Source organism: Capra hircus, chromosome 22, assembly GCF_001704415.2.
Source record: "Capra hircus breed San Clemente chromosome 22, ASM170441v1, whole genome shotgun sequence".
Lineage (NCBI taxonomy): Eukaryota > Metazoa > Chordata > Mammalia > Artiodactyla > Bovidae > Capra > Capra hircus.
The window spans coordinates 32,253,735-32,280,159 of NC_030829.1; the positions used below are offsets into that span (position 1 = coordinate 32,253,735).

The 26,425-nt window shown below is 40.3% G+C and overlaps 1 protein-coding gene across 3 annotated transcripts in view; it reads left to right on the top strand.

Annotated features, from left to right (window-relative positions):
- FRMD4B (FERM domain containing 4B) overlaps window positions 1–26,425 on the top strand; it is a 200,057-nt gene that overhangs the window by 125,956 nt on the left and 47,676 nt on the right. For all 3 annotated transcript variants that reach the window (XM_005695748.3, XM_018038306.1, XM_018038307.1), the window contains exons 8-11: window positions 20,016–20,099; window positions 21,626–21,691; window positions 24,155–24,212; window positions 25,726–25,812. In XM_005695748.3, the coding sequence (XP_005695805.3) occupies window positions 20,016–20,099; window positions 21,626–21,691; window positions 24,155–24,212; window positions 25,726–25,812 (295 nt within the window). The remainder of the gene's footprint in view (window positions 1–20,015; window positions 20,100–21,625; window positions 21,692–24,154; window positions 24,213–25,725; window positions 25,813–26,425) is intronic.

A 26,425-nucleotide genomic window follows, 5' to 3' on the forward strand; every position in this document is an offset into this window, starting at 1 on the left:
CAAATAAGCATGGGAACTATATTGTTAAAAGCAGAAACCAAGAGATACTATAAAGTAATTATGCTTCAATTAAAAATAGATAAATTAAAAAGAAACTCAACAGAGTTTAAGTTCTTTTTGATCAGTTTCAAATCCACTCATGTGCATGGCAGATCTCCCAGAAGAAAACACACAGTGTTTCCCACACTTTCTTGTCCCTGATGTTCGAGCCTCTTCCCAGACCAGTGTTTTGTGTGCTTCACCTTGTGAAGTGGAGGCTTATTTATTTGGTGAAAGCTCAGTATTAAAATGCTTTTAAAAGGTAAGCAGTTCCTTTTCTTTGTACTGCCTGTCAGATTCTTACATCTCTCAATTATAATTCCAATAGCTCTTAGGGTAAACATTCATCAAATTCTGAACTTGCTTTTTCTGAAGAGCCCTGAATTTGGAAAGAATCATCCATCCCATACAGTGGGTGCTTTTTCATCTGCTCTGCACATAGAGTATTAGCGTTGCCCCCATATTATGCATTGGAACGCTCATTTCACGCATGATGAACTAAGTGACATACCCATGACAATTCAGGTTGACAGGACCAGACCTACAGTCCCCAGACCTCCCCTACCATCTCGGAGTACCATTCTGACTTACACGTGTATCAGGAGCCCTCCACAGATCCTTGCTGTCCGTGATGGAAGGCAGTGAGGGCAGCAGGCAGTGGACTCTCTGGTAAGCAGTGTTATCAGTGGCGCGGCCCCAAGTCTAATATTAGTCACTTGAGGAGATAGCTTAAGAGTGAGAAGGCAGGAAATGAGCACTCCATCAGCAGTGACCTTGGAATGCTTGGTCTTTTTCTCATTGCTGGACCCTATTCACCCTTATATTCAATAGATTAAACACTGAATACCTACAGTGTACAAGGCTCTGGACCACTAAGGGCTGTGGTGGAGTCAGACTAAATTTCCGGTCTTGTACTACTTAGCCACAGTCATTTTACATCCTTATAAGAGACACTGGAAAGTTCTGGGCCCTGGATTCAGACATGCAGGCATGAGTTGAGTGAGACAAGCCTTCCTCATCTACTAGTGACATGACCTTGAGCCAGTTCAAGCCATTGAGCCTAAGGTCCCTTTTAAAAAATTTATTTGTGTTTAACTGAAGGATGATTGTTTTACAATATTGTGTTGGTTTCTGCCATATATCAGCATGAATCAGCCATAGGTATACGTATGTCCTCCCACCCTCAAACCTCCCTCCCACCTCCCACCCCATCCCTCCTGTCTGGGTTGTCACAGAGCCGCTGGTGTGAGTTCCCTGAATCATACAGCAAATTCCTCCTGGCCATCTATTTTATTTATGATAGTGTTTCCATGCTACTCTCTCCACTTGTCCACCCTCTCCTTCCCGGCCCCCCAACACCTGTATCCACAAGTCTTTTCTCTACATCTGCACTCCATTGCTGCCCTGCAAATAAGTACATCAGCACCATCTTTCTAGATTCCATATATACGCGTTAATGTACGATATTTGTGTTTTCTCTCTGACTGACTTTGTATAATAGGTTCTAGGTTCATCCACCTCCCTAAGGTCCCTTTTCTTTAAGGGATTTGTTGTGAGAATTGAATGAGATCACGCACCTTGCAGGATGCCTAGTACAGAATGAAGACTTAGTGCTTGGGACTTTGCCACTAAGTCTGTTGAGTATACTGAGATGCATGGTTGTTGTTTTACCATCTTAATTTATTTTGTTTTTAAATTTATTTATTTTTGGCTGTGCTGGGTCTTTGTTGTTACGCTAGGGCTTTCTCTAGTTGTGGCAAACCGTGGCTACTCCGTGTTGCACTGTGCGGGCTTGTCATTGTGGTGGCTTCTCTTGTTGTGGAGCACGGACTGTAACTTGTGGACTTTGGTAGTTGTGACGCATGGGCTTAGTTGCTCCGAGGCATGTGAGATCGTCCCAGAAAAGGGATCAAGTGTATGTCCTGTGCATTGGTAGGCATACTGCTCACCACCAGCCTCCCAGGGAAGTCCCCCTTCTGAACCATTTTAAGTTGCTGGGCAACCATCACCACATCCATCTCCAAGATCTTCCATCTTGAAAAATGGAAACTCTGTACCCATTAAATAATAACCCTTCTCTCCTTCCCCCTGAGCCTCTAACTGACACCATTCTACTTTCCATCTCTACAAATTCGCCTATTCTGGATGCCTTATATAAGTGAACTCATACAGTATTTGTCTTCCTGTGCTGCTGGTCACTCAGCATAATGTCCTCATGTTTCATCCATATTGTACCATGTGTTAGAATTTCCTGTACTTTAGGACTAATGTTCCACTATTATATATTTACCACTTTTGCTTATCCATTCATCTGTGAGTGAATACTTGGGTTACACCACCTTTTGGCTCTTATGAATAATACTGATACGAACACAAATATCTTTTTGAGTCCTGAATTTCAATTCTTTTGAGAAGGGAGATGTATTTTTAAAGAGAGTCCCTGGCTTCCAGACACTCCAGCGTTCATTGGAGTGGGGGTGGGATGAACGCATTGGAATGGAGGATGGATATCAGATCCTTGTTCTAAATCATGAGATCTTATCAAAAGTAACACTTAAGAAGCTCAGTAACTTACATTAGAATACTTTTGTAGGTGAATATTTATTGACATGGAAAAATGATTACAATATAGAAAATAGGAAAAAAACATGTATCATCCTTTTTTTATTAAAAAAGTATGCCAATATATTCAAATATATGATACATGTATACAAACTAGTCTGTAAGTTATAGCACAATGCGGTAACCTCTAAATTGTTTTGTTCATACAGCCCCATTCATTTGTATACTTTTAATTATTTATTTCATTATACAGTTATAGATTTGATAGTGAAAGTCACTCAGTTGTGTCCAGTTCTTTGCAACCCCATGGATTATACAGTCCATGGAATTCTCCAGGCCAGAATACTGGAGTGGGTAGCCTTTCCCTTCTCCAGGGGATCTTCCCAACCCAGGGATTAAACCCAGGTCTCCTGCCTTGCGGGCAGATTCTTTACCAGCTGAGCCACCAGAGAAGCCCAAGAATACTGGAGTGGGTAGCCTTCCCTTCTCCAGCAGATCTTCCCAACCCAGGAATCAAACCGGGGTCTCTTGCCCTGCAGGCAGATTCTTTACCAGCTGCGCTACGAGGGAAGCCCATAGTTGTAGACATGGAGAACTATATTAACATCATGTATATTGTAAAATACTCAGAAAAGAGTCATCATCAAAAGCAATGACATAGAGTAACATGTCCAAAGAATGCATACAAAGAAAGTATCATTAGAAGTTGTAGTATTTTCTTTCTGCACAGCTAAAGACTCCCCACTACAAAGACTGCTGTAGAGTGGATTCTGAAGTTAGGCAAAACTGAGTTTGGCTCCAGATCCTGCTTCTCACTGGTGAACAATCTTAGCTGTGTTATTGCACATCTCTCCATTGCAGTTTCCCATCTGTAAATAAGAATAATTACAGTTCTTTTTAAAAAGTAAGAAAAAAATTTTAATTGAGGTATGATTGACTTGTAACCATATATTAGTTTCAGATATATAACATAATGATTCAATATTTATATTTATTACAAAATGATCACCACAAAAAGCCTAGTTAAAATCCATCACCATACATAGTTACAAAACTTTTTATTGTGATGAGGACATTTAAGATCTACTCTCTTAGCAACTTTCAAATTTGCAAAACAATATTATGGTGCATTGTACACTGCCCAGTTTATGGTAGAGGTAAAAAAAAAAAAATGAAGCCGATACTATTGTCATGACTAAGAGTTATCGTGGGATGGGTGGGATAGAAATGTTTGCAATTTGCCTTCTTCGCATGTCAGTGTGTTTTCATTTATTGATAATGAATATACAGTGCTTATGTCAGAATTTTTTTAAATGTTATTTTGTCCTGTTGAAAAACTCATAGATTAGCACAGTGACCTACAGATCTCTGACACTGCATCGTTTTTCAAAACGAATGTAAGATTCATGGAACACTACCCACTTGACCTAACGGAAACTTCCCAAACCAAGGCTTAAAGCCCTTCCCTGCCACCCCAGAGCAACAAGGCAGCAAGCTTGTGATTCCCCCCGGCATGCGGGGGGCCCTATCCAGAACCTGCTGGCCTCCGGGGGTCTGTGTGCCTTTGTGAACAGGCTCATTTAGTTCTGGGCACAGGCGCCTGAGGCTGGGCAGGCAGAAAGGAAGCAATTAAGACAGTGGAAATCTACCAGGGAAAAATGCTGTTGGCAGGGCAGACTTCACCAGGGTGTGACCTGTGCAGTCACACAGGCCCGCCTGCTCAGTCACACAGGCCCCCCTGCTCAGAAGGAACCCACGCTCAGTTTGATACTCTTCTGTCGCCATCTTGAGATTCCTCATGATTTTTTAAACAAAGAAGCTCCACATTTTAATTTTTCACTGGGTCTTGCAAATTATGTAGCTTGGTCCTGGTTGTTGAAAACTGTAAGGCCTGGGTATTAGATGGATTATTAAAGAAAAGGTCCTCTTGTAGGCGTCTAAACAGGTACTCCATTGATGAAGATAGAACCACACAGAATTCTGCAAAAAAGCCCTTTTGCCTATATGTCTGGGAACCTCTTAGCCTTTTTCTGATTTCAGTATGTATGATCTCCCAGGTCCGAGGCCCAGGGAATAATATAACCTAGACCTCCTAGGGCCATTATGAAAATCAAGAGAGAAAATGCCCATAAAAGAGTTAGAACTGTGCCTGGTACCTGTAATTCTCATTTCTGGCAACAGTGGAATATCATCAGCCCTGGCTCAGACCTTGGGGTTTCACTGGGCTCCCCTCAACTCCTGGCAACCACCATTCTATCCTCTGTCTCTGAATTTCTGAAGTGTTTTTATTTTCAATATTTACAGATTTTTGTGTTAACCTCATTCTCAGCCTAAGTCATTTTTGTAGATTTTATTTCTTCTAAAAGATGTGAAGTTTCAAAGTAGACAGGATCAGAGTTCTTGGCAAGCTGGCTAATGTTTAGAAAAAAATAATCTCTCATCACATTTTCATTATTATAAGAAATTCTTCAGATCTTAAAAAAAAAAAAGTAGTTTGACAGTTGATCCCTATCAAGCATGCAGATGGACAGAGTAATTTGTCCTTGGTTACAAGTTAGACAACAGACAAGAGTTTAACAAAGGAATTCTAGATGAGAGGACATTGTGTTTCCCACAACACAAGCTGGTTTCTTGTCTCTGGTAGAATGCAGAGATAAGGAGGGTCTGATACAAATTCCACGGATTGGTCATGATGTTGGAGGAGCAAGTTTCAAGGCTGCACTTCCACCAGTTACCGTGGGTTCTGTTGAATCAATCCTAAAGCCACTTAGAACTAGGAACTTGCCAAGCTGCTTTCAAAGTTCTTTACCCGTGTGGTTTATTACCAACTGTTAGGATTGCCAGACTGAACACATAAAATAAACAAGGCATAACTTTTTTTAGTGTGTGTTCTAAATGTTTAATCTGGCAACTCTAACCTAGATCACCCACTGGGGATTCTTCTCAGTGTTAAGAAGCCACCCCTAGCCTGTTCTGAGGATGACTGAAGTAAAGTGTTTGGTATAATTGTTGGTTTTCTGTGCTGTGATCAGAAAGGAAAGAATACATTTAATGAACATAGGCAGGTGCCTTGATAGCAACATAGCTTCACAGCATCTTCCCAAGAATGCCAGAAAACACATCAGTATCCCTGTCTTTATAATGAGGAAACCGAGGCTTACATAGGTTAGTTTAGCTAAGTCCTATAAACATGGAGACCTGGAACTGAATCCAGTTCTAGGTCCTGACCTTATTACTGCATATCACAGGTCTAGGGCCAGCCAGTGAGCACGTCTGTTGATTTGTTTCTAAGTATGTGATGGTTTTACACTGGCCTATGTCCCAACCCTGGCTGCCCATGTACCAGCTCTGGTGGGACAGCAGGCAGCCAGGTGACCTCTCTAAGCCTCAGTTTCCGTATCTGTAAGTTAGAAACAGCTCCTGCACCTCAGTTTGCTATAAGGATTGAATGACATCCTTTTTTTTTTTCTCTTTCTCTTTTTGTATAAGTAAAATGCTGAGCACTTGTCTGCCGCACAGCACATGCCCTTTTTCTTTTAGAGCCACAGAAGTTTCTAATTTATTGTCTTGTGAAGGAGCAGAGAGGTCCAAGGCAGCTAGAAACCAAGGGCAGCCTAAGAATGTATGCTCACACCGGAACACCAAGGAAGGAGCTGCATCTGATTAAGATGAACTGGGGTGTCCCTCCTTTTCCCAGAAGGGATGGGGGCATCCCTAGCTTCTATAATCCTTTCAGTTCTCACTTTCCACTCCAAAAAGACGACCTTGGCTTGAGGTGCGATCAAGACCTGATTAAATGGGGTGGGGAGGAAATCCTAAGAATGGAAAGACCCTCTGACTTGGGAGGGGAGGGGAAGAGTTCTGGCCCAGCCGCCGGGCTTTTCCGGCCCCTCCCCCTGTTCTCTCCACCCAGCTTCCCAGTTCCCTCCTTTCCTTCCTCCTCCTCCCCTGCTGCCACTCAGCTTAAACCTGGTGTCCTGAGAACCAGCCAGGCAGCCTCTGGTCCTCTCGATCTAGCACTACTTCAGCGAAAGGCCCCTGGTAAGTCTTTAAGGTCGCTAGGCCCTATTTCCTGCATCTACAAACTCAGTGTCGGACCAGAGTAACTCAGATCTCTTAACCAGCCGGCAGGGTTTGGTCTGAAGGGGTGGAAAGTGAGGCAGGCACTTTATTTTAGCTATTATGAAATCATCTCAGTCTGTGAGCAGTTTTACTGAAAACTGCAGTAATCAGTGGTGGCATTAAAATCGGGTGGATCTGAGCCCCAGCTTTTTGTCTTGGCATATGGTTGATTATGAATGAGACTGACTGCTTGTTTCCCTCTTTCTCCAGCTGCTCCCAAGCCTTCTATCCTGTAACCGAGAGAACTCGTCAAGGGTTGAGATTTTACTATGAACTTCTTAGCTAGGATTACAAATGGGGCATCAGGGACTTCCCTAGCAGTCCAGTGATTGAGATAACCTGAGTCCACTGCAGAGGGTGCAGGTTTGAGCCCTGGTCGGGGAGCTAAGATCTCACTTGCTGGGTAGCACAGCTGGAAAAAAAAAAGTGTCAAACTCAATAAAGTTTGAAAAATAAAAATCAGGCATTAGGAACACTTTGTATGGTTTAAGGAAACTTTGTTGGATGTTGGGCTTCTCAGGTGGGCTTGCGTGCCCTAAAATTCTGCTAAAAATGACTGGAGTCTGACTTTGTAGCTCTTAAAAAGTTTTTTTTTTTTTTAACTAAGTTTGGAATCTTTGCTATTAGAGGACAGCTACAGACAATAGTTGGTTTGATTTAAGAAACACTGAGTGATAACACATATTCAGTCTGGTTATCTGTAATCAGATCTTTGTGGTTTAATCCAGTTTTTTACTAAACCAGATTGTGTTGTTCAGTCATGAAGTTTTGTCTGACCCTTTGCAATCCATGGGCTGAAGCACACCAGGCCTCCCTGTCCCACACCGTCTACAATCAGATTATCTAGTTTTAAAAAAGAAACCTATCTTTACCCTAGAAACTAAGTTTAGTAAAATCAATGAGTGGCCACTATAATTACAAATCCCAAAACCTCAAGTTAAGCTGGCAAAAGCCTTCTCTTTTCTCCTTTGCTCTCCTTCCTTGTTTTCTGTCCCTTCATTTTGAAACTAGAGAAGTTAGCAGAGTTGTCCAAGTGTAGGCCTGGAATCATATCAGTTTCTTTCTTGCTGAGTTTAAATGAAATCTCTTTTAAATCTCAGTTTTCACATCTATGTAACAGGGATGCTAGTGATAATAGCAGAACCTATAGAGAGGTTTTAGCCCAGTCTCTGGAGCCTAATAATGTTCAGTGAGTGTGAGCATTTCTTTTTAGGGACTGAATGGAGGTACTTACTCTGTCTGTATAACTGCTGGGTCATCCTTGGAAGGGGCTTCCCAGGTGGCTCAGTGGTAAAGAATCCGCCTGGCAATGCAGGAGATGCAGGCTCCATCCCTGGGTCGGGAAGATCCCCTGGAAGAGGAAATGACAACCCATTCCAGTATTCTTGCCTGGAAAATCCCATGGACAGAGGGGCCTGGTGGGACACAACAAGGGCCCCAGAAGGGTCTCCTGAAACTAGCCTACTGGGCTTCCTCAGCCTCTTTGACCTTCTTTCCTGTTTTAAATTGTAGATTTTATCTCTTTCTTGAAAACCTCCCTGTGTTCATATTATGTGTTCATTCTGTTATTCTGTTCCTGTGGTTCTCAAGTCATTTATTAAACAGATTGCTGGGTCCCACCTTCAGCCCTTCTGGTTCTGTAGGTCTGGAGTGGGGCCCTAGAATTTGCATTTCTAACACATCCTCAGATAGTGCTGATGCTGCTGGCCAGGGGGTTATAAGAACTACTGTATTTTCTCATGCTCGACAACCTTTAATATCCCTTTACCTGGGAATTAGTAGAGAGAAATTTTCTGTTAGAATTCCCTAGTTATACAGTCAAGAAGGTAATGAATTGGATTCATCATTGAAGGCCAAGTTCCCAAATAACTGAAAGAAACATGATTTTTTTTTTTTAAATTAAAAAAGGGTGGTGTGAAGCCTGTCTGGCCAGTGAAAAAATGCTCTAAGTAAACTGATAACATATCTTAAACTGCTAACCACCACAGTGTTGACCAACACTGATACCATAGTTGAGGAAATTAGTTCTTATGTTCTGTATCCAGGGTCCTTCTAATAATACCATGGTTAAGCAAGCTGTCAGGGCTTCCCAGGTGGCACTGGTGGTAAAGAATCCGCCTGCCAATGCAGGAGATGCAGGTTCGATCCCTGGGTCTGGAAGATCCCCTGGAGGAGGAAATAACACCACTCCAATATTGCCTGGAAAATTCCATGGACAGAGGAGCCTGGTGGGCTACAGTCCATGAATCACAAAAAGTCTGACATGCCTGAGCAGACATACACACATCCTTAAAGACCAGGTCCACCCGGAATGCTTTAGTAGTTGCATTGACACCTGTTACACCATTTAACAAACATTAAATACACTTTTTCTGGCCGTTGTAATCATTGCCATGGCCCGTTCCTTCAGTTTAGTGCAAAACTTTGATAGCCACACGTCAGCTTTCCAACAAGCATAGATAAGGAAATGGCTTATCACCAACCTCTGTGCAGGCAATTCCAGAAGACTGGCAAACGTTTCTAATTTACACCAGTTCCTAATGACAGTAAATCTTTAGCTTGCACAGAGCACAGTATTAAATAGAGCTCCCAGCTGTGACAACTCGCTTGGATTCTCGGAGGCCCCTTAGGCTGTCTGGTAGACTTTATCTTGAGTGTTCAACAGGCATTAACTGTAGCTTTTTTATATTTGCATATGCGTTTAATGGGACTTCCCTTGTGGTTCAGTGGTAAAGAATCTGCTTGCAATGCAGGAGACCTGGTTTAATCCCTGGGTTGGGAGGATCCCCTGGAGAAGGGATTGGCAACCCACTGCAGTATTCTTGCCTGGAGAAGTCCATGGACAGAGGAGCCTGGTGGATTACAGTCCATGGGGTCACAAAGAGTCGGACATGACTGAGAGACTAAACAACAACATACATTTACTGAAACATAGATTTTGAGTTATGCTTATGTGTGGATGAGAAGATGACTCCAGTCCCAGGTTACTTCCTAAAGAGCTTAATTTTTGCCTTGGTGACATTTGACACTCATTTCCATGGGTCATTGTGCTTTTCAGATAAGGAAGAGCTTTAGCATCAAAAAGAAAAGGAAAGTTTGAGGCTTGGCCTTTCTTTTCCTTTTTAACTGTTCTATAAACCTAGGGATGCTCCCACACCAAACACTGACAGTTACCATCTTCAAGGGATCTCATTCAGTGATTGGTTTGCTCCAAAACGGCCAGCAACCACCGTTTGCTAATTGCCTGAACTCCCTTGCCCTCCAGCCTCGGCATGGCAGGTGGCTGATTATAACTGTGGGCAAGTCCCCAACTAGGCACAAACAGGTGCACACATCTGCTGGGGGTGGTTGTTTCCACACAACTGCTCCAGCACACACAAAGGATGGCCTCAGTTTTGCCAGCCACGTGGCTGTCTCAGAAAGGGGTGAGGTTGGCACATTCCTCCAGGGCTTGTGAGATCAGGAAAGAAAAACAAAAGCCCATGAAAGGGGATTCTTGGGAATGCCAAAAACAATCATCGAGGCAAAAGGAGCCGCTGGTGGCTAAACGGTAAAGGTGGGTCCTGGGCTGCTTCTAGAAAGCTGTCAGTATACGAACCTGGAATACCTGATGACGGGGGGTTTAGCCTAAGTCATCAGATAAAATGCAGTCTTCTTCATTGTAGCATCTGAATTCTTGTTGAAAGGATGAAGAATAGCAGTTTCTGGTTTGTTACCGACAAGTAGAAAGTCCTGTAGATTTATGGGCATTGTCTCTGGCTAAGACTTGGAAAAAGCAGTCCCTCTTGGCAGTTCTAGTCAACTGAGTCTTTAAAATAACACTTCCACTGCATGAGGCTCAAGAACGTCCACACAGTGAGTGTGTTTACTCCTGGGGAGAGGCAGAGACATCTCCATCCAGGCTTGCTTACATCCAGCTGGTTAGGGGCCCTCCCTGGGGATTCTGAGGTCACTCCTCATTCATACAAACCCAGCCTCCCGCCCTGCCTGCCTGCCTGTCTGTCAGCCCCAGGAGGGGAGGAGCCTTCTGTGCTCTAGCCAGACCTGGGCCTCCTCACTTTTCCCCCACCCACTCGCAGGATCCACGTGGTCCCAGCTCCCAGGCAAATTCCCCAGCTGGGGTTCTTTGGAGGGTGAACAAATAAGCATTCTGCTACTGTCAGTCTACTCACACTTGAAATCCTGCCTGGTTCTAACCTCTGAAAATGATCGGGATGAACTTGAAAGTAATCCCCTGGTGTTTCTAACACTTGCCCTCTAACTGGCACTGGTCTTGCTCACCGGCACTGTACCTTTCACCCACTAGTCATATTTAACTTAGTTTTTGATGTGAATTATATCACCCGGATCACTGGATGTGAATTATGTCACCGTAAGGCACCACCCTTATGGCAGAAAGTGAAGAAAACTATAGAGTCTCTTGATGAAGGTGAAAGAGGAGGGTGAAAAAGTTGGCGTAAAACTCAACATTCAGAAAACTAAGATCATGGCATCTGGTCCCATCACTTCATGCAAATAGATGGGAAAACAATGGAAACAGTGACAGACTTTATTCTTGGGGGCTTCAAAATCACTGCAGATGGTGACAATTAAAAGACGCTTGCTCCTTGGAAGAAAAGCTATGACCGACCTAGATGTCATGTTAAAAAGCAGAGACATAACTTTGCCAACAAAAGTCTGTCTAGTCAAAGCTATGGTTTTTCCAGTAGTCATGTATGGATGTGAGAGTTGAACTATAAAGAAAGCTCAGCACTCAAGAACTGATGCTTTTGAACTGTGGTGTTGGAGAAGACTCTTGAGAGTCCCATGGACTGCAAGGAGATGGAACCAGTCCATCCTAAAGGAAATCAGGCCTGAATAGTCATTGGAAGGTCTGATGCTGAAGCTGTAACTCCAGTACTTAGGCCACCTGATGCAAAGAACTGACTCATTACAAGACCCTGATGCTGGGAAAGATTGAAGGCGGGAGGAGAAGGGGATGACAGAGGATGAGATGGTTGAATGGCATCACTGACTCAATGGACATGAGTTTGAATAAGCTCTGGGAGTTCATGATGGACAGGAAGGACTGGCATGCTGCAGTCCATGGTGTCGCGAAGAGTAGGACACGACTGAGTGACTGAACTCAACTGATAATCACCAGGAAGTATGGGTAAAACATGTATGAATGGTTTAAAAAACAGATTAGAAGTTGCACAGCCACATAACCACACCCAGTGAGGAATGTTGCCAGGACCCCACCCATGCCCATTGTGTGCTAGCGCCCCCTTTTCCCAATAAACTTTCTCTCTCTGCCCGATTGTACTCTGACTATGGAACTTATCTTCTTGTTCTGCTTTATATTGTCACCTGTGTATGATCCTCTGTATTCATTTTGCTTGCTTTCGAACATATGTACAGGGGATGGTGATGTATATCTTACTTTGAGTCTTGATTCTTTGCTTAATAATTGTGAGATTCACCATATTGTGTGAAGCTAAACAGTATTTTCTTTGCTATATGGCATTCCATTATGAATACTATAATTTTATCATTTCTACTGTCATGGGATATTTGGGTTGTTTTCTTTTGTCTTACTGTGAAAAATGCTGTTATAAACTTTATTCTTTTGTGTCAGTTTCTCTAGAGATATACCTAGGAAAAGATCTCTGGGTTGTGGGGTATGCAGATTTCCAAAATGATCATATCATTAGAGTTTTCCACCGTGAATGGATGGAAGTTCCTGTTGCCAAACATCTTGATGTAACCTCTGCAGTCTGGTACAAAGTGGTAATCCATTAAAGATTTACTGTGTGTTCCCCTGAGTTCCTGTAAAGGTGAACACTTGATTCTGCCTGTTGGCCATCTGGGTTTCTACTTGCGCACTGCTTGGTGAGAGATACAAGCCCTTTCACTGCCGGGCCATCCATCTCAGCCATCTTTTGTATCTTCTTGGTCCTCTGGTGTCATAGCCAGCTCCTCAGCTCAGTCACTTCCTTGTTGGTGGTGACTTGTTAGAGGTTTCCTGTACTAAATACATTCTTTCAGAAAAGTGATACTATGTATTCACAAGAAAGGATGTTTTGCAATAGCTCAAAGGAACAGATTTGGAGGATTAATAGGCACCTTCTCAAACACAAAGAAATAAGGCTTGTGTTTTTTCCTGAGAGTAATCTTTTGGAACACTCCAAATTCCACATTTGTCAAAATTATTTATGTTTCTCATTTATTCATGCCCTACTGACACTTTGCACTGTAAATAAATTATCTGAAACTGGAAACCAAGTTGAACTGAGAACTCTACATGCTCTTCTAATAGTTTATATCAGAATTTGCAAAGTAATGGTCATGGTCGGCTGGTATATATGTTTTATAGGACCTGCACAATGTTTTACTTTTTTAATTTTGACTTTTTTTTTTTCTGATTGAGGCAATATTTTGAAATTGCTCTAGGTAAAAATCTGAGATTTTGCCCCTTTTCAAAACAAGTGTAATCCTAATTAGGCAGTAGTGGATCTGTATTCCCATGTGACACAAAAGACCTGGATCTGAGCAGTGTTTCCCCATCAGCAGTGCTGTCTGTTTCTTCAGTATCCAGTCTCCTTTTTCTCCATGTTAGTAGAATTTTTAGCGATGCATGTGGCTGCCCAAAATAAAGACTTAACACATCCCAGTGTCCCTTGCAGTTAGCAAGAGCCTTGAGATTATTCTGGCCCATGGGATTAGGGGAGATGGGCAGCTTTCAGGTTCTGCCTGTAACAGAGTGGGTATGTCCTCCTTTATTCTTTTTCCCCTACCTGATGGCTAAAATGTGGGTATGGTGATGGGCTGTCTTGGATAACATGAAGGATAGCAGCACCCCAGGAATGGTGAAGCAACAGGAGAAAGGATTGGGCCCCTGAATACTTCATTATTCCAGCTCTGACTTTTACATCAAGAGAAATTAACCAAAGTGTTGATCTCTGTCTCACACAGTCAAATCTATATTCCCAGTATACTGCAGGTGGGCATCATTCTCTTCCTCACAGTCCCCATCAGTCCCCGTAGTCCCTGTGTCTGCTGCTGAGTTTGACTTGCCCTTCTTAGCTAGCTTACGCAGATGGATTTCTAGTACCTCTCTCCCATGGCTCCTATTAGACACTTGCACCTGAGATACTTTTATATTTTAACGTCTTAATAGTCTAAGGATGACAGAAGAGAACATTTCTTCAAGTCTAAAAGATGCAATTAGAAGTTTTAGGGTTGGATTATCAGTAGTTTTATAAGAATCCAGGTGAGGGTTTTTCAACCTCAACACTATTGACAGTTGGGGCAAGATAATTCTTTGTTGCTGGGGCCTGTCCTGTGTATTGTAGCCTGTATAGTAGCATCCTGGCGTCTGCTCAGTGGCTGCCAGTAACACTGTCTTCCCCAGGTGTGACTAAATGTCTTAAGACATTGCTAAATATTCCCTGAGGAGCAAAGTTGCCCTAGTTAAGAACCACTAATGGAAAGTAGATTTCTTTTTTAATCTTTTTTAAAAAATTAGTAGACTTTATTTTTTAAGAGTAGTTCTTGGTTTACACAAGAGTTGAATAGAAAATCCAGAGGAGGGGATATATATATATATCTTCTCTTCTCCCCTCTCCCCTCTTTTCAGTTTCCCCATCAGTAACATCTTATATTAGTGTTGTACATTTGTTTCAAATTATCAATATTGATACATTACTAGTTCAAGATTGCTGGGAGAAATATCAATACCCTCAGATATGCAGATGACATCACCCTTATGGCAGAAAGCAAAGAAGAACTAAAGAGCCTCTTGATGAAAGTGAAAGAGGAGAGTGAAAAAGTTGACTGAAAGCTTGACGTTCAGAAAACTAAGATCATGGCATCTGGTCCCATCACTTCATGGGAAATAGATGGGGAAACAGTGGAAACAGTGTCAGACTTTATTTTTTTTGTCTCCAAAATCACTGCAGATAGTGACTGCAGCCATGAAATTAAAAGACGCTTACTCCTTGGAAGGAAAGTTATGACCAACCTAGATAGCATATTCAAAAGCAGAGACATTACTTTGCCAACAAGGTCCATCTCATCAAGGCTATGGTTTTTCCTGTGGTCATGTATGGATGCAAGAGTTGGACTATAAAGAAAGCTGAGTGCCGAAGAATTGATGCTTTTGAACTGTGGTGTTGGAGAAGACTCTTGAAAGTCCCTTGGACTGCAAGGAGATCCATCCAGTCCATCCCAAAGATCAGTCCTGAGTGTTCATTGGTAGGTCTGATGTTGAAGCTGAAACTCAAATCTTTGGCCACCTGATGTGAAGAACTGACTCATTTGAAAAGACCCTGATGCTGGGAAAGATTGAAGGCAGGAGGAGAAGGGGACGACAGAGGATGAGATAGTTGGATGGCATCACCCAGTCAATGGACATGAGTTTCAGTAAACTCCGGGAGTTGGTGACAGACAGGGAGGCCTGGAGTGCTGCAGTCCATCGGGTCACAGAGTCAGACACGACTGAGCGACTGAACTGAAGTGAACTGAAAGTTGATAGTCACATTATGATTCTCTCTGTGTTGTACTGATTCTATAGCTTTTGATAAATCATATATCCATGATTACACTATTATTCAGAATAGTTTCATGGCCCCCCAGATCCTTTGTGCTCCACCTATTCAAGTGTATTCCTTTTAAAGTAATCTAAACTCTCCTTGAAATGATCCCTAAGCCTATTTATTAATGCTCATTTTCCTTGCTTCTCAGTGATTGATTTGTACCCAAAAGAAGTCTTAATGAATGAATATTCATTGTTATTTAGGATGTGGGCTCATGATTAACCTTTGGTAATTTATTGATTTATTCACTCATCATTTCCAGATATATAACATCACATCTTAGAACTGGGGTAGGTTCTAATCATGCATAGTTTAAATTACTTTTGAAAATGTGTTGGGAAGGTGACCTGTCGAAGACCAAAATTCATCAGGTAGCATTTTTTTCCATTTGAAACACATAGCTGTTTCTTAAGTTAAGCACTTAAGGAATACAGAAGTTTCTTATGATTAGCGAGCATGTATTAAATGCTTAAATACTATACTAGAAAATTCTCAGTATGTTGAGAGGCTGGTGCTTTACGGACATAGAAACTAAAATCATCTTAAAGGGAAACAACTTCAAACCTTCCATTTCACACTTATTCTCAACAATCAGCTTTTGAATAGAATGATGGATAGAATTTCCCCCTTATTTCTTACCCCTTTCTCCTCTCTTTTGGCTGAATACATTTGCATAACTTAAAAGCAGTATCATGAAATAGAGGATAAACTTAGTTACCAAGGTGGGGGATGGGAGGGTGGGATGGATTGGGAGATTGGAACTGACATAAATATAGTACAATGTATAAAATAAATGACTAATGAGAACCTACTGTACAGCACAGGGAATTCTATTCAATATTCTGTGGTGATCTAAATTGAAAGGAAATATAAAAATAGAGTGTGTATATATATGTATGACTGATCCACTTTACCATACAACAAGAAACTAACAACATTTTAAAGCAACTATACTCTAGTAAAAATTAATTTTAAGAATTACATACAAATTTTTTTTTAATCCAACTGCATCCTATGACACTTGTTTCTACATGCTCGGATGCAGTATACACATAATACGTATTTGCTAAATGAATGAGTGAATTTGTGGTAAATAGCAGCTTCTCTTCTACTCTAGCGAGGTCTTGATAACCACAAAATTAACTCTAATCCAAAGAAATAAGTAAATGCAAGGTTGAGTTCTTGAAACTCAGCATACAGTTCACATGAACCCAGAAGATAACACATGTGGATGGTGATGATGATTAATAACAAAAGGTATTACCTTTAGTCTGTCACTTCAGAACATATACATGTATTTTCCCTTGACAAAAAAATTCATAAGCCAGCCTCTTTGAAAAGGAAATGGGATTTGAAGGACAGAATAAAAGAAATGATTAAGAAAAATAAATATCATTGTGGGAGTTGACAGATGACCTTTCCTTTGATTAAATTGGACTGTGGTATATTTTCGTTTTCAGGAAGCCCAAACCAGTTTCCCCAGATTGTCAATGTGGTTAAGTCATAACTGCTCAGATTTCAAATGAATGGAGAGATTTATCCTTATGTAAGAACAGGAGCCAAGTGACTTTTCATTTCCTGGAGTGATTTGTAAAGCCGGATCTTTCACCTTTAGGGAGGGCCACAAGCCTGGTTGGGTAGCATTGACAGGTGCAGATCATACTATCTCCCAGCTAGGTGATACTCTGTCTATTCTCACTGAAAGATGGTAAATTTATGTACAGGTTGCTCAGTGGGTTCACTTGATTGCCCGTGGCCTGGTGGAGAAACTGATAAAACCAGCAAATGAACCTTCTGTAGACACTGAAGGAGAACCACTCACACCACCCCTCATCAGGTGACAGGAGAGAGCAGTTTCTAATCCGGCACAGTGCAACCTGGGCCAAACAAAACCAGTCAGCACACCATGCTTGGTTGCCCAGTTTGATCTGTGACATTAGGCCTAGGAGGACTGGATGAATGCTTTGGGAGGAGATGGACCTTGAGTTCAGTGTTTCATCCTCCACTTGCAAGCTCATCTCTTCCAACATCACAATTCACACTGGGGCAAACCTCAGGGAAACAAATGTGAAAATGCTTGAGTGATGGCTTTTGAAACTAATTGACTCAGAGGTTTCATTTGTAAGTAGGGGTGAGGGCAAAGGGGGAGCTCTGCCTTGCCAGAGATGAGAGTATTATGTGGGCTCTCTAGGATACTACTCTGGGAATCTGTCAGGGAATCAGGTGATAGAATACTGTAATTATTCTATTGGTGGGTCTTGGCCTTTGAAGCTTTCTGGCTCCTCCACCTAATAGCCGTGAGACATTGAACAAGAGGCATAGCCTCGCTGAACCTCACACTGTTACCTGTGAAGTTGTTGTTTAGTCACTAAGTTGTGTATGACCCTTTTTCCAGCCCTGTGGACTGTAGCCCACCAGGCACCTCTGTCCACAAGATTTCCCAGGCAAGAATACTGGAGTGGGTTGCCATTTCCTTCTTCAGGGAATCTTCCCGATGCAGGGAGGAAACCCATGTCTCCTGCATTGTCAGGTAGATTCTTTACCACTGAGCCACCTGGGAGGCCCTCTTCCCACCCCAACCCTCTAGCCCCTATAAAGTAGTCTGGGTAAATAATAGTACCTGCCACATGGGAAGAGTTGTGATGAGATTTTCATGAGGTGAACAGTGTCCTCCAAGTGCTTTCCATGGTGCCTAGCTCTTGATAACCTCAACAAAGGGTGCGTGTATGCTAAGTCACTTCAGTCATGTCCAACTCTTTGTGACCCTATGAATACTGGAGTGGGTTGCCATGCCCTTCTTCAGGGGATCTTCCCAACCCAGGGATCGAATCCGTGTCTCTTATATCTCCTGCATTGACAAGTAGGTTCTTTACCATTAGCACCACCTAGAAAGCTTCCCTGGTGTCTCAGAGGTTAAAGCATGTGCCTGCAATGTGGAAGACCTGGGTTTGATCCCTGGGTTGGGAAGATCCCCTGGAGAAGGAAATGGCAACCCACTCCAGTATTCTTGCCTGGAGAATCCCATGGACGGAAGAGCCTGGTGGGCTACCGTCCACGGGGTCGCAAAGAGTCGGACACGACTGAGTGACTTCACTTTCTTTCTTTTTCACTTTCAGGAAGCCGTAGCTAGTGGCAAAGGTATGAAGAAGTGGAAAATAAGAGGAAGAGTTACCAGTATTGTGTTTGAGAAATGCCAGGGTGGTCAGGATTTTGCTCTTTAATGCACTTATCCTAAGCTCCAGTGGATTCTTTTGAGAGTCATGTCTGTTTCAGCGGAAACTGCTTTCTTAAATACCTGTAGCAATTTAAGAGTGTTTTCTATCATACAGCACAGGACCAGCTATGACTGAGTCATGCTCCCTGTTCTCCCTTGTGTTAAGTTCCTTAAGGGCCACACCCATCTCTTTGGACAGCCACAATTTTGCCTTTTTTTTTTAGTTCTCAAAAGTCATTGTTTTTGATCAAGATATTATTGATTTGAAATATTATACATTTCATGTGTGTAACATGATTCACAGTTTTTAAAGATGATATTCCATTGATGGTTATTATAAAATATTGCCTATGTGCCCTGAATTTTGCCATTTTAAAATGAGCTGATGTTTCACAAGGTACGTTTTAGTTCACCTGATACAATTTGAGGGACATCTTGGGTTTCATTAGGTTTCCCTTGTGGCTCAGCTGGTGAAGAATCCGCTTGCAATGTGGGAGACCTGGGTTTGATCCCTGGGTTGGGAAGATCCCCTGGAGAAGGGAAAGGCTACCCACTCTAGTATTCTGACCTGGAGAATTCCATGGACTACACAGTCACAAAGAGTCAGACACAACTGCGTGACTTTCATTTAGGTTTCATTAGAAGCACATTTTTCAAGTCATCTTCTATGGTTTCCACAGATGGCCAACTTTCTTCATTTTATTCCGGAAAGCAGTAGGGAAGTAATAGAAAGGTCTACACACATCTTTTTATTGCAATAATATCTATTATGAAAAAGTGGTAATACTGTGTGAACGCTTTTAGGATAACTAATGTCCCTACATAGTGAATATTATGTAGACACTAAAGATAATTATGAGGGTGCTATAGGAACATGAAGAAAGTATATAATGACATTTGAAACATGCTATATAAAAATAGAATATGAAATATGCACAATTATAGTAATACTTTTGTAATAAAATAGATACATATGGGGAATATACAATGAAAACAGCTGTGAGTTTGTAAGGAAAATGAAATTATGGCAATTTAACATTATTTTAATGTTCTTTGGTCTTTGTAAAAGCCTCAAAAATCTCATCAGATGACTTGGTTCTCCATTTGGGCACTGTCTTTAGTTAAAGTCTATTGCCTTAAGTCTGCTCCCAATAACATTTGACACAGCCCAGTGTACTATCATTGGGCTTCCCAGGTGGCTGAGTGGTAAAGAACCTGCCTACCAGTGCAGGAGACACTGGTTCAGTCCCTGGGTCAGGAAGATCTCCTAGAGAAGGAAATGGCGACCCACTCCAATATTCTTACCTGAGAAATCCATGGACAGAGGAGCCTGGTGGGTTACAGTCTATGGGGTCACATGTCACAAAAGAGTCGGACACAACTGAGCTAGTAAACAACAACAAATATGCTATAATTGTTACTGTTCAGATTTCACCTGATGACCAGCTTGGATAATCATTTAGGTAACAGCAGTTGACATACTGTATTACTTTTCTTTTTAGTGATGAAAATGCCAGGAAAGATTTAAAGACACTTCCAGCTTTTCCAACCAAAACTCTGCAGGAGCATCCCTCCCTTGCCTACTGGTAAGCTGAGCCAAGGTGGCCCATGACCCCATTGCCATAGCCTCCATTGAGAACTACGTGCTCCTCAGGAGACTGCAAGAAATATAAGTGAGGGAAGTCTCAAATTGCCTATAATATGTGTCAGACTAATAAGAAGTAGACCTTGATCCTTCTAGTGACAAGGTCTTGTTAAAGCTCTCTGGAGACTGTCATCCCAAGACTTGTAGTCATATGTGGAGAGTAGCCATTTGCCTTTCCATTCAGGTGCATAAAAGATTTGTGGGGTGCTGTTAAGTGAATCATGCTTAGTATATGTGTACTCACTGTGTAACACAGCCCTCATCTGGAGGAGTGCAATGCAAGTGGTATAAAAGACAGATTTCCGAGGTGTTCGTAATAAACAGAAGCAACCTGAATGATCAGAGGTTTCATCTACAGCCAGGAGTCATTGTCTATTTTGAGTTGTTTTCTTTGTCTGTGTTTTAATGAACCCATAGTACCCACCTCCCATGCAACATTTTTCCTAGAGAAGTGCATTTTCTCCCCTTAAACTACTTAAATTCCCTTTAAATATATTTTCCTCAGTTTAAGGCTGTGAATCCTGAAGATGGTTTTCCTTTCCTCTAGAAAACTGGTTACAAAATAAATATTCACCATGAATGAGCTATAATATGAAAGTTGGAATATTTCCCAAGTCAATAGTGAGAGTGAGTGCTGAGGCTACATTGCATCCTGAATCTGGAACCTTTTAAATGAATCATTGTTAAGTGATAGTTTCTTAACAGTAAAAAGCAAAGACTGATTACTGTTGATTATTGGGTAGATAGAGATAAAAACGTTTATTCTTCTCAGTTATACTTGAGATGTGACTAACAAGCTACCAGTCTGAAAGGAGGGTGAATAACTGAAGGGTGTCAAAAGTGATCAGAGTTCACCCGTTTTTCCCCTTTCTAGTCAAAAAGTTTTATCCTAAGACAATAATGAAGGTATTATTACCTTCTCCTAGGGTATTATGTGCACAAGTCGTGACAGTAGAGGATTTTAGGTTGAACACTCACTTAGAAGCATTTTTAATTCTTTCTAAATCTTAGCAGTTTAAGGAAAATGTCTATAATACCTTACCCCTGCTGATCTCTTTAAAAACTTTTAATTTCCCCAGCAAGAATCTTTAGCATTTAATAAATTATTTTGTATTTATTATATTCCATCAGTTATGGGAGAAAATATTAGTTTTTCATTTGATGAATTGATGTTATTTTCCTTTTCTAATAACTTAAGGTTTTAAAAGTTTGCACATAAGTAAGTTATATAAAATTGTAAACAGTCAAGACAAAGTAGTCAAACGTCTGAGGTCCAAGAGTCTATGTCCTACAAAAACAAAAGTCAGCCAGCTTCTATCTCCTGAACAAGCTGGTCTTCTTGTCCTGAACAAGCTGGTCTAGGCCTTCTTTCTCAACTATTTTCAGTGGCTCCCTGAAAATCTTGAAATGGAATCTGTACTTCATACAGTCGTGTATTGCTCTACTTTTCATCTCCTTGTTTTACAGTGAGGACAGAGTAATTGAACATTATTTGAAAATCAAAGGTCTGACGCGGGGTCAAGCTGTTGTTCAGTAAGTATCTTTCTGAAGATATAGTTGTAATGTCTTCTGTTTGAGAAAGTCATCTGAAATGATTTCTGTTGTACAGTGTGTGTGCATATAGTACCTGGCTAGAAGTATCTTGCCATGAATTACAAAACTTCATGGGCTATTCTATACTTTGGTGTCATCAATTCAGATGCCTACCAATGTCAGGCAGGTAACAAAAATGAGATTGTGGTGACTGTGGTGAATTAGAGAGCTTTTGACCTGGCTGGAGACAAGGCTACTCAGCCTCAGCATTCAGGCATAATATTGCCAAATCATCTAATGTTTTTCAAGAAAAAAAGGAATTTACAATTTTTAAATCCTATTTTTTTCTTTTTTATTTATTTTAATTGGAGGCTAATTACTTTACATTAAATCCTAATTTTAAAATTGCAAAGTAATATTAAGAAACTTTAGTATAATGTGAGGCAGACAATACCTGTCTGGAGGCCATGTTTGGTCACCTGGTTGGCGACTGTATTTTGGGTGGAACACACAGTGCTAGGTTGGATCATCTCTTTCTTCGTGGTACAAACAGAAGACTATAATGATAGACTTCTACATTTTAGACCTACAGAGTATCCGTTATTTATTAAGAACAGTTCATAAGGTACATTGAAGTTTTTAAATTATAAAAACTAAATTTATAATTTTTAGTTGTAAAAACTAATATAGCATTATTACTATATTGTGGAATAACTTTTATGATGATAGAAGGTTTTTTTTGTTTGTTTTTGTAAATCTGCCGAATATACTACAAATCATGTGAGAAGTGAAATAAGGACTTGGTGATCACTATTCCCCCGTCAGATATAGATTTCTCCCACATCCCTGCTCTTGCACTCATCTCCTTTTTAATCACAGTACACCTGCTGTGATCTTCAAGGCAGAAATCAGAAGTTAGCAGTTCCAAAGCTGAATCCCTGATTTGTGCCCATCTTCTGAAATGAAAAATAAAAAAGGAATAGCAATTTCCATGAATGATTTTGCTGCTGCTGCTGCTGCGAAGTCGCTTCAGTCGTGTCCGACTCTGTGCGACCCCATAGACGGCAGCCCACCAGGCTCCCCCGTCCCTGGGATTCTCCAGGCAAGAGCACTGGAGTGGGTTGCCATTTCCTTCTCCAATGCATGAAAGTGAAAAGTGAAAGTGAAGTCACTCAGTCGTGTCTGACTCTTAGCGACCCCATGGACTGCAGCCTTCCAGGCTCCTCCATCCATGGGATTTTCCAGGCAAGAGTACTGGAGTGGGGTGCCATTGCCTTCTCTGATGAATGATTTTAGGTTAGGTTAATGAGCATATTATGAACTGTTCTTGATTAAATGCAGTATCTTCGTATTTCCTTTGATCATTATCATTATGGCTCCAAGTAAGAGACTGTGTAACTCAGTAGTTAAGGCTCTAGACTGTGGAATCCGACTCACTTTGTGTGGGAATCCTGGCTGTGCAGTGTAATTGCTACCTGGCCTTGGCACATCCACTTAACTGTTTATATTCACTTACATGCAGACCTTTTACTTTGAAGAATTATCACGTTTATTGATTACAAGGTCCAGAGCCACTGATCTTCAAAATGTTTTTAAACAGCCCACTTGTATCATACAGGAGTCTCAGTTTTTTGTGGGCAGAAAGGAAATCTTACACAATTTAGTCCACTCCATAAACTCTTAAGGGCTACCCTGGTGGCTCAGTGAAGAATCTGCCTGCTAATGCAGGAGATGCAGGTTTGATCCCTGGGTCAGGAAAATCTCCTGGAGAAGGAGATAGCAACCCACTCCACGATTCTTGCCTGGGAAATCCCATGGACTGAGAAGCCTGGCGGGCTATAGTCCATGGGGTCACAAAAGAGTCAGACACAACTGAGCAACTAAACAACAACATAAAGTCTTAAAAGAATAAAATAAATACTTGTTGAATTAAAAATAATAAGAGGTATATAATCACTTTAACTTTTTTGAGGGAGTACATACATTTTAAAATCTTATTTACAATAATAAAACTCACTCTTTTAAAGCATATATTTCTAAGAGGCTTGACTTAATTTCTAAAATGTACCACCATCAATATATAGATTACCTCTATGTTTTACTTATTATGAGCAAGACTCAAAAGTTGATTATAATGTCTTGCATCATTAAGTGCTAGACAAAAAAAATACTTGCAATTTGTGTTTGTAGTAACGTATATTTCTGAGTCATAGAAACTTTAATATGCAGAAAATAATATTTCCTATAGCTTTTTGAAATTGAATTTTGTTAACAACCTTCTAACATTTGAGTAAGGTAAAACGTATTACTCCCTAGAGTGGTTTATTCTATTTCTACCTTTAGTCAAAGAAGTGGTTTTAATGAGTAAAGCAGATACAAATGGTGTTTCTTTAGATCACTTTTCCCAAAAGGGCCCTCTAACTAATTTAATAAAAGGTTATAACATATATTCATTTTTCATAGGTATATGAAAATAGTAGAAGCTCTGCCAACCTATGGAGTCCATTATTATGCAGTAAAGGTAAATAGTTTCATATGACAAAGCTTTCATCATGACTGTGTTATCATATGAGCATTAGTGAATAGCACTAACTTTCTAAAATCACATAAATCAATATGCATATTTATGTACATTATCTCTAGAAATTTCAGCCTTTAGAATAGGATTGAATTTCTTAAAAAAATAAAAGCCTGATTGTATCTTGTCGTTGTCATAGCAAATTATAAAGCATATTATTTTTGTAAAATGCTAGCTATGTTCAAATGTTCCCAAAGCCTCTATTAGCCCTGAAATATTCAGATCATTCTCTTCTGATAAACCTATGCATTTACCTACTTTTGCTTATTTATGTCTTTTCCAATTGGGCACCTTTCCAATACTACTAGATGTACATTTCATAGCACCTTTGTATAGGAATCATTGGAGAATCATCCCATATCATTTAAGCAGCTTCATAAAATCCTCAGGTTTCTACAAGATTTGTAGTACCCATTTTCAATTGGTATGTTTTATATTTGAGTAGTATTTTTAGATTTCATACACACGGATAAATTGACTAAGAAAAACTTTGAGATGATAGAGAACAAAGCATATTGTCAATAAAAGAGTCTTGTTTGAAAGAGGTATAATTTTGTATTTGGTCAATCTTGAGTGACTTTCCAAGTTCTGACAGTGTTTGCAATTCCAAATGGCGGGGAATTGGATCATACATACCTGTATGATGAGGACACCTTTTACTAAAAATATGTACCAATTCCATTTTAATTCCTACTGATTCTTAATTTATTTGCATATAGGTAATTGTTTAAGCCCAAGTCTTTTCTTTCCCTTTGTCAGTATACCCTTTCTTTGCTGCTAAGTCGCTTCAGTTGTGTCCGACTCTGTGCGACCCCATAGACAGCAGCCCACCAGGCTCCCCCATCCCTTTGGCAAGACCTAAAAGATAAATATATGAGTTAAAAAAATAAATTCCTCCTCTCCCCATATATACCTCAAAGTCATTATTCAAGCATTTTGTCTTTGAATCATTTAACTCATCTGAAGAGTGCTTTAGTATTCCCATGTTCCTTGTTAAGTTTATAAACATAAGGATTTGGAACCACTTTTCTCATCTTGATAATTCTTTGGAAACTTGCCTGACCTTTATAGCTAGTTACTAATCAAGAGAACAAAGAGCTTTTTTCTTTTTCTTCTTTTTTTTTAAATGACTAACTGGCTTTGTACTCTGGATTAATTACCGGTTGAATTGCTTATATTTCATATCTTCTTTCCAATTTTTTAATCCTAACAGTAATAAGTCTTTCTTTTTGATGGTGTTAATAGCATTGGTGTGTTTTGATTTATAGATCTTATTTGAAGGAATTCTAAGAAAGTTTTTTAATAACAAGTCAGGATTTTAAATAGTGTTTTGTTTACCAAGACAAAATTATTTTGACTTGCTGATACCTGTTAAAGCAAGAAACTGGCAGATATTACTTCATCTCTAGAAGACTTAACAATTAGGTCTTGGTTCTCATGTTTTTCCATCTTTCAGGATAAACAAGGACTTCCTTGGTGGCTTGGAATCAGTTATAAAGGAATTGGCCAGTATGATTTGCAAGATAAGGTGAAACCTCGGAAAGTAAGTGTGAATCATTTCAGACACTTATGGGAACATTAAGCAGTTCTAGAGCTAGAAACGTCACTTTAAGGCAACAAGCAATCTTGGATAAAGAATTTTTGATTAGTCAAGTCCTAGGTGTACAGAAGAGTCAAGTTAAATGTGAAATGCTTTTTATAACTCATTCATGCACCATTTATACAGCAATTCCATGTCTGATCATTTATTAGTAAAATTATACACAAAGATTTAACTACAAGGATGTTGATCACAACACAGTTTATAAGTGTACACATCTAATTTCTATTTTAAGTTAGTATGAACATGATGTCGTTTGTTTAATAAATTTTATCTATATATAAAAATATATACAAAATCCACACACTTATGCATACATATACATCTTTACATTGAATGGATAAACAAATGGATGAACTGTAAAGATGTAAGCCAAAAATTTGAGTGCTGGTTACCTCTCAGGAGTATAGTTACAAGTAATCTTTCTACTATTGCTGTTATCCTTGCTTATCTTTGTTTCACAATTTTCCACATTTAACTTGTCTACTTTTGATAAAGGAATTATGTGCTGTTTAATAAAGGTACACTATCTGGTTTGGATTTTCCAGAGCTTATA